An 18,053-nucleotide genomic window follows, 5' to 3' on the forward strand; every position below is an offset into this window, starting at 1 on the left:
GACGGCTGGTATAAAATAAATAGTAAAGTACTGTCGCTGGAAGGGATCTTGTGAGGTCGTAAAGTCGGTCGGACATCGATCTTTACAACTTAAGTCGACCGCAATTAGTAATCTGACACCTTTTTAGACAAGGACAGAGCTAGACTTTTCTTTCAGGGCCGTATGCCATCAGAATTAGGATGTTCATATTTCAATAACTTTTTTCTTCTTATGTATGTTCACACATAATTTTGTAATGCATGAATCTACTACCATAAGACTATTTCGTTTTATAAAGTTTTCGGTTTTTCGAATTTGGAAAAACCCGTGTAGCAAACATCAAGTCTTGGGGCCCCGGGGTGTAACGTGGGCATGTATACTTTAGAGCCGTGAAAGTGACACTCCTGTCGTCCTACGGATCAGTTACCTGAGCCAATAAAGCAATAACTACTGTTTCGGTTTACGACCTCAAAAGATCCCTTCCAGCGATAGTACTTTAGGTATTTATCAGTACAGGATTTGTTTTAGAAATATCATATAGTAATTTATTTGTAGTACAAAAAGACATGATCTATGTATTCGTAATCGTTTAATTTTTAATACAAAGATAAATTGTCTAACTTAGTAGGAAACTGCTCCTCCAACTGACGAAATTCGAAAGCGCATTGATTCCGTTCAATTTTCAGGTCAATCTCGTGACACAGCAAAGATTCCAGGCATAACGTAGTCCGAAGTTTCCCATACGCTTCGACTTTTGTAAAATAGTCTTTAGCTTTAGCGAGTGCTTTGATTGCCTTTAAAATTACGTCTTTCCGTGCATTGCTACATGTCGGAGCAGTAGCGACTAAACATTTCGCATACAAAACAAATGCTCTGCCTTGATCATAATATCCAGCATGCGCCAAAATTTGAATAATAACTTCTTCTACTAAATTCAATGCTAAAGTTGGCATTCCCATTATTAACTGAAACATTCATAAAAAATATTTATCATAATAATCCTAATAACAATATAAGTAAATTGAAAATTCTTAACTGATCCGATTACCTGAATATTTGCGAGATACATTTTAATCAATACTTCGTAATAGGACAAATGATTTTGTACGGCCAATTCTAGAGCTGTATTAAGAAGCACTAGAGAATTAACCCCGGCAATTCCATTTTCCGGTAAAACAGACGCACACATTATTTGACTCGATAGAATCATAGCTCGAATTTTATTTTGCGGCGTTAATCGATCATCCTTTTCGATACTATCAATACACTCTAAACCCTTTGGATAATCTCCTTTTCCCAAATAAACTTCAGCTAACCTAAAATATAAGATTTCCACGTGTTAAAATTATTATTAGATTTAATAAGCATTTAATAAGCATCGCGTTGAAAGATTGTCATACCTGAATTTACTTTCTAAAAAGTTTAAACTTGAAATGTTCAATGCTATTGTTTCAGCCTCGCTCCATTTCTCATGTCGTACCAATTGCGTGAATACGTAAAGTTGCTCGCTTAACATCCATACCTGTGTACATAAAACATGACAAATGTTAAAAATTATATACGCATTTAAAACGTGACATATATTACAAAATGATAGATTCGTAACCGATACCTTATTACACGGTTCATTGGGGAACCTTTCCTTAGCATGAGCCAGCACAATATCAACTAAACTGTATTCACCAAATTTAACCAAAATATTTGCGATGTTAACAACAGCCTGACAAGTAGACGGACCATTGAACATATGCTGCTTTTTGTCGCCCGTATTTTGTAAAAGCAGTAATTGCGCGCAAACAGAAGACATCTCAGTTTTACCGTAATACGCCCACAACGCAGATTTCTCTGCATACGTCATTGACATTAAATCGATCATGGAATGTTGACAATTCAAAACGTCAGATTTCATTAGCGTCTACAAAGAATAAATTAGGATTAAATCTTAAATAAAGTATAAAATTCTTAAACTTACAATAACTGGATTCAGATTTATACCTCGAATACTTGCGATGGACCCTTAGCCTCTAAAGCGGAATTGTGAGCATAAGCGATAAGACCCAAACCAGTTGTATGAGTTATTCCTAACATACTCGCCTTACCAACTGATCTTTCTATAAGGGGACCCCTATCAAAAATATAATTATCAATATGCATCAGTAATATGTGAAATATTGGAACTTACTTTTGATCGGTAATTAGATGATACATCCAAGCATGTGCCAGCTGCAAACATACATTATCACCTGCTTCTTGAGCCATCATGATAGCTTCTTTCAAAGCAGCCTGAGCGACTTCCCTTTTAGAAAAAAATTGTTAGTATTCCACTTGATAATTAACAAAACAATGTAAAAGATGCATACTTATGATTAAATTGTGCATGTAAAACTGCTAAATTTAAAGCAGCATATCTAAAAATGCGAGACCTATCTTCAGGTGCAGAGCGATTTTCCAATGGAGCTAATCTATCGAAGCAATGATAAAGACTGTCTACTGCTCCACAATATTCATTAACTCTGAGACAGTTCAAATAACTCAAATAATGCTGAAAGAAAGAGAGAAATACAAAGAGATAAACAATATAACGAAGTTTTGAATTATTTTTTTATACTGTAAGCAGAAAAAACGTTCTTCTTACCAAACAGTACTCACAGCTTCAGCATAGTACGGACTACAGCTTAAAAGTTCTCGCACAAGAACTTGCAGCTCTGCAGGGGACATTGCTTTATGTTCATCTGTCTGCAGGGCATGTGCTTGCTGTGCAACAAGTAATTCAGCCTGTCTTCCACCCCAAGTTGTTTTAATTCTAACAACAATGTACACATTGTAACGCAAAAGAAATATAAGATAAAATTAAAAACTCTTTGCAAAAACTACTTACTCATTTGAATATGAATCTTCTACATCAGAACCTGTAGAGATGTCAGAACTTTCAGAGGTACTAGTTCTTCTTTCTAGATATTTTTTCAGAGCCTCGTAAAGTGATACAACTTGATCAAAAGGTAGCTTCTCGAAAAAGATGATAATTCTTCTTATATATAATCCAAGAACTGAATTTTTATTTAATGCAGGCAAAGATAAGGAATGATCTAATGTTGGTTTCATAAGACGAACAACACTATCAAACAAATCTAATAATCCTTCAACTCCCTTTCCATTTAGCAGATTTAACTGTACTTCCAACTGACGTGCGAACCGATGTAAAATATATTCAGGAGAATATAGTACGTTCAAAAGTGCATTAAGCTCCATATCTGGTGACTGATAGATGAAAAAGAAATTAATTAAAAGTGACCTATTTTACTTAGAATAGTATATAAAAAATCAATTATTATTCACTTACTTGAATCAACTTTAAAGCTGCTAAACAAAAGTCACGTCTTTCTATTATTACTGCAACAAAATAAATACATTACTATTAGTAAATTATTCTACTTTGTAGTAAAATTTTATTATTGTATTATAATAAAATCATACAGTGATGTTACAACATTGTAATATAATTGTAATTGGCTATGTGGTCATTATGAAAAAAAATATTGTTTATTACTAAACATAAAATAACAACGTGTTTCAAATTACCTTTCGTTGTTTCATTGCAGTACTCTTTAATTAAAATAACAGTTGCTACTTTATATGGAGTTAGAGTTTCTTTCTGTACTCGTTTTATATTACCATCGATATTCATGAAATCCGTAGACATGGTGAACAATGTATCCCAGCACATGAGTCTAAAGTAATTACGCACAATTCATAATAAACGACGACTAAAAAGACTTTTCGTTAACGAAAGTAAACCAAAAAACCGATCGTTTGTTTTACTTCGTTTACTGATTTTAATTGAGCGCAAAGGGTACATTAAAAAAAATCACCACTCACTAAGCCGCTCAGTGAACGGGTTTTAATACAAGTGGCTCCATCGGTAAGCAACGCTTAAGCTTATAGTGAAACTAGTTCCCATTGATACCACTAGATGGCACCACAGATTAGAGGAACCATAATTATTGCTGAATTAATTATCTATTCTTACAAATGATAAATTTAACATATTAACTACTATATTGTAGCTTTATAAAGCAAGGAAGCGAATTAATTATGCATTTATATAAAATAAAGAATATTTGATTTAAAGGTGTCGGTAGTGCCATCTTACAAAAGCAGTGAGAACTATTTTCACTACAAACTTAGGCATTTTCCCACCGGTGACGTCACTAGTACTAAGACCAAAATCTATACATATCGATAAGTTGAATATTTAGCATCATTTCAAAAGTAATTTTAAAAATAAAACAAAAGCTTTGATAAATAATGAATTGAATTAATAATGGCAGTAATCGTTAATATTCATATTATTACACTGTAAGATTTATAAGAACTTCTTTAAAGGAATATATTTTATAAATTACATAATGTATATATACAATTGTTACAATATTTACTGCTCAAATTTATTTCCAAATGATCATATTCAGTTTAACATTTTTAAAGTCATTCTTGCCATAACGATGTCTGAAGTATTGACAATTATATTTAAATAAAAAAAATTGTTCAGGTCCCACCGAGATTTGAACTCGGATCGCTGGATTCAAAGTCCAGAGTGCTAACCATTACACCATGGGACCACTTGTAACTACCGTTTTTATTATTCCTATATGAAACCATGATTAATAATTTTTTCATATTAATGTATATTTATCTATATATAAACTTATTTTGATAAATACTATTTAATTTTAGAATATATCGAATAATATCGTGATTAACGGTGGAATATTGAGAGAAATGGGACATTGTTTCGAAGACTACGATCATCTTTATTTTCAATTGGATTCACTAAAAGGGGTCGTTCAAAAATTACGAAAAAAATGAGCTTGCAGTACTGTAGAAATAAGAAACAATGCGTGGCCCCAATTCTATCATATTTTTGTCATTCTTTGGAGCAATTAAGAGTGCCAGCAAGTTTTATGGTCGTATTAGATACTTTACTGACGCTAAAAACAGTACGCATGCGCGAGTGAGAACCATCCCTGACATTACTGCGTAACATGCTATATTTTCTTCAGACAGAATTAATTAATGCCATCGAACGCACGTTCACTGATTTCAGTAGTTGAACTGAATTTGGTTCCCAGAGTAACAATCAGTAACAATCCTTAAACGTAGAGTACGTTGGAAAATGACTAATTTTTCCCAAAGTCGATCCCTCAGTTCACGTGACACCAACTTGCATAAGACGTTAGGATTATCCTATACCCTATCTATGTTTTTGGTATACTCAATCCTTTCATATGATGGGGGCCAATAAGTATACAGGGTGTCTCAAAAATGTTGTAACACCTTGAAAGGGGTGGTTTGGAGGGTGATTTGAAACAATTTTTTCCTTAACGAAAATATTGTCCGAGACTTCGTTGAGGAGATATTAACGGAAAACACTGACCAATCAGAGCGCGGGTATACCGTTGAAGCGGCCGCGGTAGCGAAGGCTACATGCTAAGCAGCCGCGTCAATGTCCTTCGATGCACGTCGAGTCACTTGTTCGCGTATAAGCGCGGTCGTTTAGCTCGTAGCCTTCGCTACCGCGGCCGCTCCAACGGTATACCCGCGCTCTAATTGGTCAGTGTTTTCCGTTAATATCTCCTCGATGAAACCTCGGACGATATTTTCGCTAAGGAAAAAGTTGTTTCAAATCACCCTCTGAACCACTTCTTTCAAGGTATTACAACATTTTTGGGACACCCTGTACAGCCGCGTCTCAGAAATTCTGACACCCGGTCAGACATTAAAGTGTCTACTTTTGCTCCACTTTCTTTTACAATCTTGCTATCATTATTGCTCCACGAGTGATACTCTATTTCATATGAATTAAAATATCTAGTAAATAGTAATTTGAAGATTAATCATCCCATCTGTTAACATTATGTTTTCTTGTTTAGTGCATCTAATTATGCATTAATCATTATATAATACTTATTAGACTAAATTATAATCAGTTCAATTCAGTCCTATGAGTTGCATGTAACATCTAGTAAATTATGTCTGATCGCATAAGGCACTGCAACATCTGTCCAGTATTTCTAAGAAATAGTAATCCTTGGTACTTTATTCAACTATCGTTAAATTAATTTATTATACATAGATTTTCTATATTTACTACGTTCGTGATAAAGAAAAGTAAAGATTTAGTTAGTCATTCGTTTAATTATATTTGTTCGAGGAACTATGTACTCGACTGCACTCTTGAGTCAACTGTACAGTCAAATGCATTTATGCATATGATGTGGCGCTAATCAAAATGTCAGACTGGAGCAATCGTCTAGCCAGAGTATATATATGCATATTAGTGTATTGGAAGTAGAAAGAGAGCAACAGAGAGAATAGAGGGGCAAGAATAGAACTGGGTTTGGCAAGCGTGGTGATTTTACACCTACCTTTTAACCGGACCGTAGCCGATTGTATTGTATCCGTTTCACGATACGTATCATGCTTGGCCCAGGTGGTTTCCCTAAGAAACGTGTATTTCTGTTTTACATATTGTTGCAACATTTTATCATTGCCGTGACAAAGTCATTCAACAACATTCCGTACGACCGAAGCTAGTTTCCAATAAAGTGTAGACGTAAAAATATGAGATTACTGAAAGTTGTGATATGTGTGTCGTAAAATTGGAACGTATTACGACTTAATAAATCGTTCGGCTTTAACAATTGCGCACCGTCTCGAGGGATTCTAAATCTTTAAGAATGACTTAAGTGGATTGTGATCATCATTAAAGAGCTTCAATGCGCGATGTTGGATATCATATTATGCTGGATATGTTGGCTGTTTTGGGCGGGTCTACCGACACTCACCGCCTATCCTGTATCGTCTTCAGTACGTGCAGGTACTGAATTTAATCGTCTGTTATCAACATGTATTTTAATAACATACAATGACTGAGAGGTTATTTTACTCTTGATAGATTTTCCACATATCTATACTTCATCGAAATGGGAACGATACTGGATACAATATACGATTGGACTTCTAAGCCTGACTGCTACAGCGTTTACCTTAGTCGGATGTCTTTGTTGTCGAAGACCTAGACGACCTAAAGGATTTCAGGTAATTTATTATCAATCATTGTATTATATGTAACAAATAAAAGTCATTATGGTTACTCATCGTCTTAACAATGATTTATACGTTTCTAATTGTAGGACAAAGCAGAAAAGTCCAAGCAGGTAACTTTGATGCTACGAACCGTTTGAACTAAGAAGTTTAGAACAGTATTGTTAGAAAAAATATTAAGGAACTTTTTTAATTTAACAATGACTCTCTTTATTTGAATGCTAAAGCTAAAATAAAAAGATGAGCAACAGAAGAATCATTCAAATAAGAATTAAAAAATACCTTTAGTTAATGTTTAATTTCTATATTCTTATAGAAAGAGTCACATATTGATAGTTCATTGTTTCAAAATTTATTATTTCTAAATACAAATAGAAACAATTTAACTATATATTATTTTGAAGAAAACTAGTGAACATACAATAAGCTTTGCTGTATTTTTTTTTAATATTTCACCACAGTTGCATGTTTACTGTTTACAAGTAGTAAAATATATGTCATTATTGATGGCCAACATTAGTAATTATCTACACATGTATATGTAACATTATTTTATACTAAATGTATTTTAATTTTTCACGTTTTAGTAAAATAATTTGGAGAATATTACCATCTTTTTATGTTTTAGGAATTCAAAGATGGGAACACCATTGAACAGGAATCAACATTTGACCACTCAGTTGAAGGTTTAGAGTTAGATGTTCCACATATGTTAGCTGTTGCAGACAGAGTACAGTTCGAACCTATAGCTGTAGACCATATTATATCTGGATCTAAAAATTCTCCAAAACTTAAACCATTGCCACTATCAACATCGTTTTTTGAAGAACACGATTCCGATTCTAATACTCTCCCAGAAGCTTGTCGTGAATGGTTCGATGCACAGGAGTTATCTATACCAAGAGAAAAGTTAAAATATTTAAGAGAGATTGGTCATGGTTGGTTTGGAAAAGTTGTAGAGGGTCGAGCTGATTTAGAAGGGTGTAACAGAACTTCAAAAAATGGTGGTGTTGTCGTAAGAATACTTACAGAGGACGCTACTTCGAAAGAGAAAGCTTGGTTCCTTGGCGAAGCTACACCATATTTAAAACTGCAACATCAAAATGTTTTGACTCTACTGGGTTTTTGCTTAGAAACTGACCCATACCTATTACTATTTGAATCATGTTCAGTAGGTGACCTCAAAGGTTTTTTGCTATCAAATCATGATCTAAAATCACAAGAAGCTCTTAACAAAGAAAATATCCCCGTTCGAATGGCACTAGATATCGCAACTGGTTTGAAACATATGCATAATCATGGATTTGTACACACAGATTTATCTGCTAGAAATTGTTTGGTGGCATCGGATTTATCAGCAAAATTGGGAGATTATGGAACAGGTGTAGAAAAATATCCTGAAGATTATTACGTGGTTGGAGATCGTGCATTGCCTATTAGATGGTCAGCACCGGAAAGCATAGAATGTACCGATACCACTATTGAAACACGAGAGATAACATCTCAAGCAAATATGTGGAGTTATGCTATTTTTCTTTGGGAGATTGCTACATGGGGAAGTAGACCATTCAATGATAAAAGCGATGAGCAAGTAATTCAGATGTTGTTATCTCTTAGAACTGATCTCTTGCCAAATGGTACACAAGTGTTGCAAACCTATCTAGAAAATTGTCCATCAAATATAATCCAAGCAATTCATTTATGTTTGAATTTAAATCCACAGAAAAGATCGAATTTGGATGAGGTGAAGCAACTTCTTCTGAGCAATCAAACAGAGTATTTGGACTTTGAACAAAGATGGGAGAAATTACGTGTTAATGTAACTAAAAATGTTCGCAGCGCTAGCTTGCAGGATCTCAGAGGGAGTATTGATTCAGATTACTGGACTACTATTATCGATGATACGCCTCGTCAATCAACATTTCGGCTTGGGCCAGGTGAACTAGTGAAAAATGTACCACATGTTAAAAATATTATGGTTCATCATGAGTCTGGTTCCGAAACTGAAGAAGAAAGTTGGAAGGGACGAATTGAAAAAGGAGTTTATACTGAAAAAGTAAAGCAAAAATCTAAATCTGTTACCGATTTAATGGTGCTTGTACATATCGATCTTGATTCTGATGCAGAATTATCAATGGGAGCTCAAGTATCAGAAAAGCATGCAAAGAAAAAATTGCCTGCTACTGGTAGTGATAGTGATCTTAGACATAGTACTCATAGAGATGAATTTGATGAAGCATTGAGAAAGTTACGAGACCCTTTGCCAAATAACACTTCTAGTAAGATCAAAATGTTAGATAATTCGGAACGGCCAAAACTACTGACATTAACTACAGATCAGGATCAAACGCCAATCTTAAGGTTATCATTAAATGATAAAGAATCTACTATAGAAACTGATACTACACCCGTTGCAAGTACAAGCACAGAAACTCGTAATGATAAACATGTATTAAGGCTTTTATCAAAAGGAGATCCTAATCTTCCTCTTCTTCGCTTTGTACCTGATGATAATACATCTTCTTTTGAAATGTTAAAACAAAATAATGAATCTCAATTTAATGCTGTATCTAAGCATGAAAACAATACTTGCTTCTCTAATAATTTTTCAATTAATTTTGAGACAAATGAAAACAACTTAGTCGATGTTGAACTTTGGAATCATGCACTGGATTCTGCTTTAGAAAAGAAAGTACCTGGTTTCTTGTATGAAGGCGAATTCAATGAATGTATAGAATCATCATCTGAGCAACAGAGCAGTAGTATGCCAGAACTAATTGTAACTACCGTATCTACACCAGATACATCACAATCTGGTATAAAACATTCTGCGTATAATGCAGATGATGAATTTTCTAATGGAGAAGAAATGGACATAGATCGAAGGTGTTTACCGAACGATGATGAGGAAGAAAGAAAACAATTATCCACTCCTGATGATGAGCAAAGCTCTGACTCTGGTTTTAGAGATAAAGAATCTTGCGAGGAAGAAGAGAATATTTGTCCATCTTTGGCTCCTTTATCTTCTAGTAATGATTCTACAACAGCTGTACCGTTATGTACCGAAGAACAGCAGTTACAGGTTTTGTTTGAATTAGATACAATTCTTGATGCTGAGTATTATGCAACATTACAAGACTCTGAAAAAGGAACAGAAAACTTATCCTCGATTAAGTGTACAGAAAACGAAGTTCTTAATGTAAATGAAGAGGAATCTGGTTCTATCCAAACTGTAGATACTGTAGATGAAACAAGGGATGATGAAAGTTGTATTTATAATGTACAGTCAACAGAAAATGATATTGTGAAACCAATGTCAGAAGATGAGAAAGAAACTCAGAGAGAAAATGTAATTGAAAATGAAGAAAAGATTGAATTAAAAGATCCAAGTGCCATTACCTCGATTTTCCAACACAAAGATTCAGCTCAGAATGATATATTAGTAAACACCAAAAGTTCTTGTAAGAATCAAGAATCGGAACAAAGTTTACAAAATGAAAATGAAAATGAAAATGAAAATGAAAATGAAAATGAAAATGAAAATGAAAATGAAAATGAAAATGAAAATGAAAATGAAAATGAAAATGAAAATGAAAATGAAAATGAAAATGAAAATGAAAATGAAAATGAAAACGAAAATGAAAATGAAAACGAAAACGAAAACGAAAATGAAAATGAAAATGAAAATAAAACTGAAGAAAAAGAGAATGAAACTGAAGAAAGAGAAAATGAAACTGAAGATGACGATAGCTCTACAATGAGTTTACGTAGCGATAATTCTTATGTATCATATGGTATGGAGGAAGAGATTGTAACAGCAATTCGAAACGAACTTAGAGAAAAATTGCCTTGTGCACAGATGTCAGTCATAGAACCTTTGGAGTCTCACGACGATGATGAGAATCCATCTGCATCTAGTGATATAGACAATAAACAATGGGATGATGATGATGATAATGAAGAATTGTCAAATCAAGGTAGCGGCGGAGTGGGTATTTCAATAAGGTATTTTCATTGTTTTAGATAATAATCTTTACAAGACACCATAATGTATTGAGTAAAAACTGTTATGTATTATATATAGGTATAACGTGTACGGTACTCCACTTAGCCCGATCCAAGAAGAACGAGAAAGTACTCTTACTTCAGAGTCTCTTATATCTAATTCTAGAGACACATCAATTGCTTCAAAAGAATCTGCTCAATCATCAGATGATGTATTGCTAGTTGATACTCGAACAAATAAAATGATGTTATTGGAAGGATTAGGAGAGACGCTACAGGATGACGATCGAGATACAACCAATGGTGATCTTTCTGAAGAAGAAAATTTGGATTATAATTGTTCGGTCATTCGTTCCCGCGATGATAAATCACATATCATGATCGCAAGTGGAGTAGCACCTTTGCCAAGTCCTGAAGAAGAATCTAAATGGCAACAATTACCTTCGTCTTTTCCATTACCATTACCTCTACCATTAGAAGATGATCTAATGTCAACGAGTTTTGCAACAGAGCATGGTTGGGGCAGTCAGGATGAAGAGGAAGAAGAGGAAGATGAGGAGGAAGAAGATGACGAAGACGAAGATAACAGTTCTAGTTCTGGGGAATTTGTTTGGAAGGTATTTATTTGATGTACTAAATATATATGACAGGTAAAATTGTTTTATATTATTCTATAGCGGTACACTGAACCACACGTCGAGCAAGTTCAAATTCGAAGTAGTCTGAGTAACAATGAAGGAACAGCAGTGGATGCTGATGTTGAAGATGAAATGGATGCAGAAGAGGAAGAAGAGGGCGAGGATGAGGAGGAGGATGAAGAGGAGGAGGAGGAGGAGGAGGAGGAGGAGGAAGAATTCACACCATCAGCTTGGAATGCAACGTTAGCACCCCGCCGTTCCGCGTTACGATCTCCAGATAAAACATTAAAATCTGGCGTAAGCTTTATGATAGCATTATCTTGACTACTTTTTCTTAAATGTAGTATAAGCATTTATAACTTCTTGTCCTCAATTTTGCTGCTAGGACGAATCGGTAGGTGTATCATTTATTTGCACATAGAACATTTTATATATTTGAATCTCCTTCTCATGAATATTTCTATTGCAGATTTAATTTGAGGTATTTAGCAAATGTACTTTTTACACATTAGATATATGTTAAATATAGATATAACTTAACAATTTTTATCGGATCGACAATGTGCGATTTGTCCAGGATCAAAAGAAGAGTGTTTGGTTCAAGAAGCAACGTTATCACTGCGTATACGAATACCCAAAGGAAACATTAGCTACCGATATTCAAGGAGAAACAACTACCACCTGGGAACCAACTTCATATGCTGGTACATACTCAGTAACTTAAAATATGTTGAAAATTAATTCAATTAATATAATTCAGTAGGATTCATACGTCATGCAATCATAATTTATTTTAGATTGGGAGGAAATGATAGATGAACCACGATTAGATTTATATCCCCTGGACTATGATGATGCTAACCATACTGGTATGTTCTGCTACTACTTTAAAAACAATATATGATTAATTAATTTTATTTATAGTGCCATGGTGTTTATTTTCATATTGCAGGAAATGAAGAGTTTTTTGTGAGCAGTTCAAATCGTCCATTTCAATTTCAAACTGGTGACAGTAAATACGTAAGTCAATTCTTTCCTGGTGCTTCTACATCTGCCAATAAAGATCAAGACGAAGTAGATGGCGGTCAACAAGGAACACAACAAAGTAGAATTGAATTATCAAACGATTATGGTCATGGTCAACAACATCAATTAGGAGAATTAAGACACACTAGAGATCGTTTAAAGTTAAATTTATCTACAAATGGCACGCCTTATTTTCCCGTCAAACAAATACAAGAGGATGATACTGAACAATTGGATGAAAAAGAAGAGGAGCCCGAATCATCGGAAAGTATAGATTTTACACAGGACCAATGTATCCTACCAAACTCCTTGAACTATGATATTTTGCCAACGGTGCCTCTCCGAGATACTCAACAAGAGAGAAGTCTTGATTCAGCTTCTTCAAAAAGTGCCCAATGTGATAACCAGGAAAAAGTTGAGTCCACGGACAAGTGCAGTGTTTTAATTCATGACTAACGTATTGCAAAGTTGATAGGTAAAATTTTAAGAGAGATAATTTAGCTGAAGTCCGTCCGAAATAATTTCGTTGCAAAAATACAGTGACTACTTTATTCAGTGAGATCATTAAAAAATGAGTCTCGAATATTATACATAAAATGTACATGTAAATAAGATGTAGCAAATTTTTATTGTGGCTGAGATTTAATCGATGATCTATATCATTATATATTGAAGCATACAATTTTTCTTTGTTATGTAGGAATATATTGATATAAATAGAGCTTAATATTGACATAATTTTTTATACAATTAGCGTCATGGCAATAAAAGAACATAAATTGTAATCGCTAATCAAATCGAATACCAGACAATCGATTTGTAAAGACTACATCAAAACTATTAAGTGATTTCGTTTCGCGTGTAAATATTTATTAAACATTGTTCGATACACGATCGTCACCCGAGGATTAGTGCCTATATAAGTTAATGTTATTAGTTTCATTGATGATATGACAATTATCTATATTGTTTTACAATTATTGTTACCTTCAAATATGATATTTTTCTTTGTATTATATTAAGATTATTAGTAGAAAACAGCTCTCTACTCTAAAAGTATTATAGTGTAAAACAAGAGATGGTATCGTGAACGAGTATCAGGTTTTAACAATAATGTGTATAATAATTCAAGCACAACTAATTTTTTTATAAATATGTATTGTTTTTATTATTATTAGAAATGAAATGGATACAAGATGTGCACCTATATTTCAGTTCATTTGGCAAGTCGTTATTGGGTTGTTAGATAAAATAGTTCAGAAAAGTTTTACTAAAAATATGTTAGCGTACTTTACCACACTTTGCTTTTTAATATTTTTAAATAATGCTTTTTAAGCATTAAATATAGTATTTCCAACAATTTTTAATGTTTAGATAATTTTTACAAAATAATTGCACACGGTAGATATTTTACGGAATGTAATAAAAGCACGTGGAAGGATTCTTTATTGTCAATATAGTATTAAATATTGAATTCGTGAAATGTGAATATTTATTTGAATACGTGCTACAAAGAGAGTGACAAATACCAATGATATGTTAATAATTGTTAATCATTAATATTACGCGATCTTCACGAAAAAATATCTTTCGAAGTTTTCAATATTATTACAACACAAGTAAATCATAGCATAACAACAAAATAGATTATAATAATATCAAAAATATACAAAAAAAATTTAAATAATTTGACATATTTGGTACTTGCACCGACACATAATTTCATTAAGATATGTGAAAGTAAGAATTTACATCCTACAATTACTGTTAAAAGCACAGCAATCATTATGCGACTTTTACTACTACTGCAATTATTATTATTATTATTATTATTATTGATACTGCTAACTCTGTGCTCATTATAACATATAGGGTATTAATAGAGAACAATTAATATATTGTTATACAGAACAAATTTATTTGCTTAGAGTATGCATTTCATTGTTATTATTTCCCATACCGTTAATGCATACCCACTATCAATTCCACATGTCTACATGAAAAGCATTTTAATGTTATGTATTAATTTTAACTACTTTTAATTAATTTTAATTTATTTTAGAAGAAAGTGATTGAATTGAAATTTGATGTTCTACAGAATAAAAAATAGATAATGTAATTAATTTACTTAGAACCGAAAAATAGATAAAGATTACTTTAAACTTTATTATACATACTTTACTTAAAACAATTGTTTTTATAAGATGTTTATTTTAATAATGTCATTTTGTTTTACATTAAAGATTATATATGACGTTGACGATTACGCCATAAAATAATAAGTCCCTGATAATCAGCAGATGCAAGAAGAGATTCATCGTAATTAAAACATAAAGCAAGTGTTGGTGTTGCATGACCATGAAGTCGATTAATTTTTGCTGCTTTGCCTTCTCTCGCTGAATCCAATAAATGGATTGTACCGTCCTCGGAACCAGAGGCTATTAAACACGCTTCCATTTGTGGACAAAATGTAGACCTCACAAAATAATGTCTATGAAGAATAGAAAAATTATATTTTATATGTTGTAATTCCAACTAAATTGCTTTATAAAGTGTGAATAGTATTCAAATTATATATTACTTGTGTTTTATTGGATATTTGGTCCAAAGAGATAAGGAGCCCTGATTATCAATGATATGATACAACAGTACTACGTTACATGCACTGCTCACTAAAAGTGCTGGCCATGGAGCATTCTTTGAAAACCATGAACGCCAAGAAAGACTGGTTATCATTCCACCAATTTCCTGTACTCTTCGTAACTTTGTTAAACGACCTGTTCCTGGTTCCAATTGAAATGACATAATAATTCCTCTATCATTTCCAGCCCATATCACTAAACCACCACTACCTTCACAAGTCAATGATAAGATCTACAACAAAGTGTAGTATTTAAAAATTTCGGTACTAGACGCATATACTGTTTAAAAATTAAATTGAAGTACTTATGAAATTTTGTCATGGGCTAAAACTGATTATAATTTAAAAATAAATAGAATAAATTCTATAGTTTAATAATCTATATTAAAATTATTCTATGCATGTATATTATGGTTAATGGTTAAAGGAAACTAACTTTTCCTCCAATTTTACAAGATCCTCCTCGAGTATATATACCAGTAGATATATTTAAAATTTGTACATGACCATGGGAATTTCCAGCAACAACTAAATTATTATTTACAGGTATAAATCCACAACATAAAACTTCTGCACGTTGTTGGTCATTAACTACTCGTAAGCAATCTGGACTAGTTTCTGTTGCAACATTCCAAAGTCTTAAAGTGCCGTCTAAAGAAGATGAAACTATGAGATCATTACTGATACTCCAGTCTAATGAAGTAACACCTTTCTTGTGACCTTCTAATAAGGCTATGACTTTCGGTGGTGTACTGATTGCTTCACATATTGATAATAGTCCATCTAGTGATGCGCAACACAGTTTTGATCTATTATTGTTTGCAAATTTTAACATTACTACAGGAGCATTATGTTGATCAAAAACATGATGCATTCCATCAAATGCAAAGTTTTCTGCTATCGATTTACGTTGTATACTACTAAGTTTTGTCTTAATTTCTGATTTCTCATCTTCCGTTGTGTGACTTCCAAGACTATTTTGTTCCAAGCTTTCACCATAACGTAAAAATAACAATTTTGATCTTAACTTTAAATAGTTTTCACACATTTTCGGATCCTTGCAAAACTTTTCCTTTAGTAATTGATTTCTACGGCGAATATAAAGCATCCCTGTAATTTTATTACTTTTAAATTTCCATGTATTGCAATTTTTTAAATAATAAAACACATACATACCCAAAGTAGGTAATTTATTTACACGTTGTCCATTATATTTAGCATCAAGAGCAAATACTTGTTGATGCCACATAGTAACCATTTTATATGATATATAAAATTAATAGAATTGAGTCATATGGCTAATACTAGTAAATATCATTTACACGAAAAATAATGCGTCATTAATTGAAATCAAAGTTTATGCACATATTGACACCTAACCTATTAGATTATTTTTTGTTTCCAAACAAACTTATAGTAAAAATTATTACGCCGAACAAAATTTAGGAAATACTGTCATTCCTTATTTCTGTATGTTTCTTTCTTATTTCCTTTATCATTTGCTTTAAACAACACATTATGTCAGTTTTCTATTGCGTTCATTCATTTTCATATCAACCAAATGTCAACTGCATGTTTATTAAAGCTTCTGATAATCACATGCGCACAGTCATTACATTTTGAAAGTCTGTAGAAATACATTTGCAAGCTATTCGTAATGATTGTCCGAAATTTTAAATTTATTCGCTTGTATTTCGAAAATTATAAATTGAATCAAATGTAACCACTTGTAATTATATCTAAGCGCACCTAATAAAGAGCTTCATGGAAGACCCTAGATTCACCTTCATTATTTTTTTTTCTTTATTGTCTTCATAATTTCATGCTACTTTTTATTTAGTTAAAAATATAACAGACATTTTTCTATCTGAATCTAAAAAATAAGTGTTCCACATTGTGAAACAGATTCTATGAAACCCTAGAGTAATATTAAAGAACTACTTATCACTTTAAATTGTTTATTGTCACTATTTTGTAAATGGTCCATAGGTATTCAGGTAGATTTTTTAGACGAATAACAGAATTACTATTCTGTTTTATTACGAAACTTTCATTGTATACTTATGCGATTTAAAATAAGTGGGATTTTCTACAATTTCATTAAGGTCTAATCAAGTCAATATTAATATTAATAATTAATTTATAAAATTATTAATAGCTTCGTTGGTTTTTAAATTTGAACATTTTCATTCGTTGTAGTTTTTAGTTTTTGGTAATTTCTAGAAAATAATTAAACAACGTATTTTTTGGATATACATTTTATAAATATCATCCTAAACTTAAAGAAATTGTGTAATAACAGGTATTAAATTAAAAGTATTTACACACAATATGTTTGTATGTCACAGGGTTCCTTTAATACATTTATTCTTAGATATTCATATTTATACACAGTAGTAACTATTTTTTTTTTAATAATCATATAATAGCAATAATGGCATAATGCATTTTGCATTTTCGTTTGATAGATTAATACTTGACAAAAATACAAAAATTATTAATGTGTAATAATTATTATGAGAACAAACTGTTTGATCTGAATTTTACGTTTTGTTTATATCTTTACTTCCCTTAGAATATTTTGTATTTTTTGTTACTTTTTCCATTACATATTACACTTAATATCCTTGCTCTTAAGCTCAATTGAGCATACACGAGGA

At 32.4% G+C, this 18,053-nt stretch overlaps 3 protein-coding genes and 1 non-coding gene across 7 annotated transcripts; 1 reads left to right on the forward strand and 3 right to left on the reverse strand.

Moving 5' to 3' along the window:
• Positions 1-506: 506 nt before the first annotated feature.
• On the reverse strand, positions 507-3,854 carry LOC128894547 (anaphase-promoting complex subunit 5). Its single transcript, XM_054156360.1, has 11 exons — positions 3,559-3,854; positions 3,320-3,369; positions 2,858-3,237; positions 2,629-2,782; positions 2,340-2,521; positions 2,162-2,275; positions 1,975-2,104; positions 1,592-1,894; positions 1,380-1,501; positions 1,028-1,295; positions 507-944 (listed from the first exon to the last, which is right to left on the reverse strand). Exons 1-11 carry the CDS (start codon positions 3,701-3,703, stop codon positions 576-578), a joined length of 2,217 nt encoding a protein of 738 aa, XP_054012335.1. The 5' UTR covers positions 3,704-3,854; the 3' UTR covers positions 507-575.
• A 672-nt stretch (positions 3,855-4,526) lies between these two features.
• Positions 4,527-4,598, reverse strand: Trnaq-uug (transfer RNA glutamine (anticodon UUG)). Its single transcript has one exon. It is a non-coding gene; the product is annotated as a tRNA-Gln (tRNA).
• Positions 4,599-6,180: 1,582 nt separating this feature from the next.
• Positions 6,181-14,684, forward strand: LOC128894536 (uncharacterized). Of its 4 annotated transcripts, XM_054156325.1 has the most exons (9): positions 6,188-6,856; positions 6,935-7,077; positions 7,173-7,196; positions 7,712-11,088; positions 11,168-11,705; positions 11,766-12,023; positions 12,304-12,430; positions 12,524-12,595; positions 12,679-14,684. In XM_054156325.1, the coding sequence occupies exons 1-9, from the start codon at positions 6,763-6,765 to the stop codon at positions 13,206-13,208; spliced, it is 5,163 nt and encodes a 1,720-aa protein (XP_054012300.1). In that variant the 5' UTR covers positions 6,188-6,762; the 3' UTR covers positions 13,209-14,684. The 4 variants fall into 4 exon arrangements, 3 of the variants coding, with proteins under 3 accessions (XP_054012302.1, XP_054012301.1, XP_054012300.1); XR_008461590.1 differs by lacking the exons at positions 12,524-12,595; positions 12,679-14,684 and adding an exon at positions 12,112-12,207 and having other exon boundaries at positions 6,181-6,856; positions 12,304-12,406; XM_054156326.1 differs by lacking the exon at positions 7,173-7,196 and having other exon boundaries at positions 6,187-6,856.
• LOC128894562 (WD repeat-containing protein 13-like) lies at positions 14,649-17,173 on the reverse strand. Its single transcript, XM_054156394.1, has 4 exons — positions 16,570-17,173; positions 15,830-16,503; positions 15,334-15,626; positions 14,649-15,243 (listed from the first exon to the last, which is right to left on the reverse strand). Exons 1-4 carry the CDS (start codon positions 16,649-16,651, stop codon positions 14,997-14,999), a joined length of 1,296 nt encoding a protein of 431 aa, XP_054012369.1. The 5' UTR covers positions 16,652-17,173; the 3' UTR covers positions 14,649-14,996.
• Positions 17,174-18,053: the final 880 nt, after the last annotated feature.

The sequence above is a fragment of the Hylaeus anthracinus genome, unplaced genomic scaffold (assembly GCF_026225885.1).
Source record: "Hylaeus anthracinus isolate JK02 unplaced genomic scaffold, UHH_iyHylAnth1.0_haploid 4, whole genome shotgun sequence".
Lineage (NCBI taxonomy): Eukaryota > Metazoa > Arthropoda > Insecta > Hymenoptera > Colletidae > Hylaeus > Hylaeus anthracinus.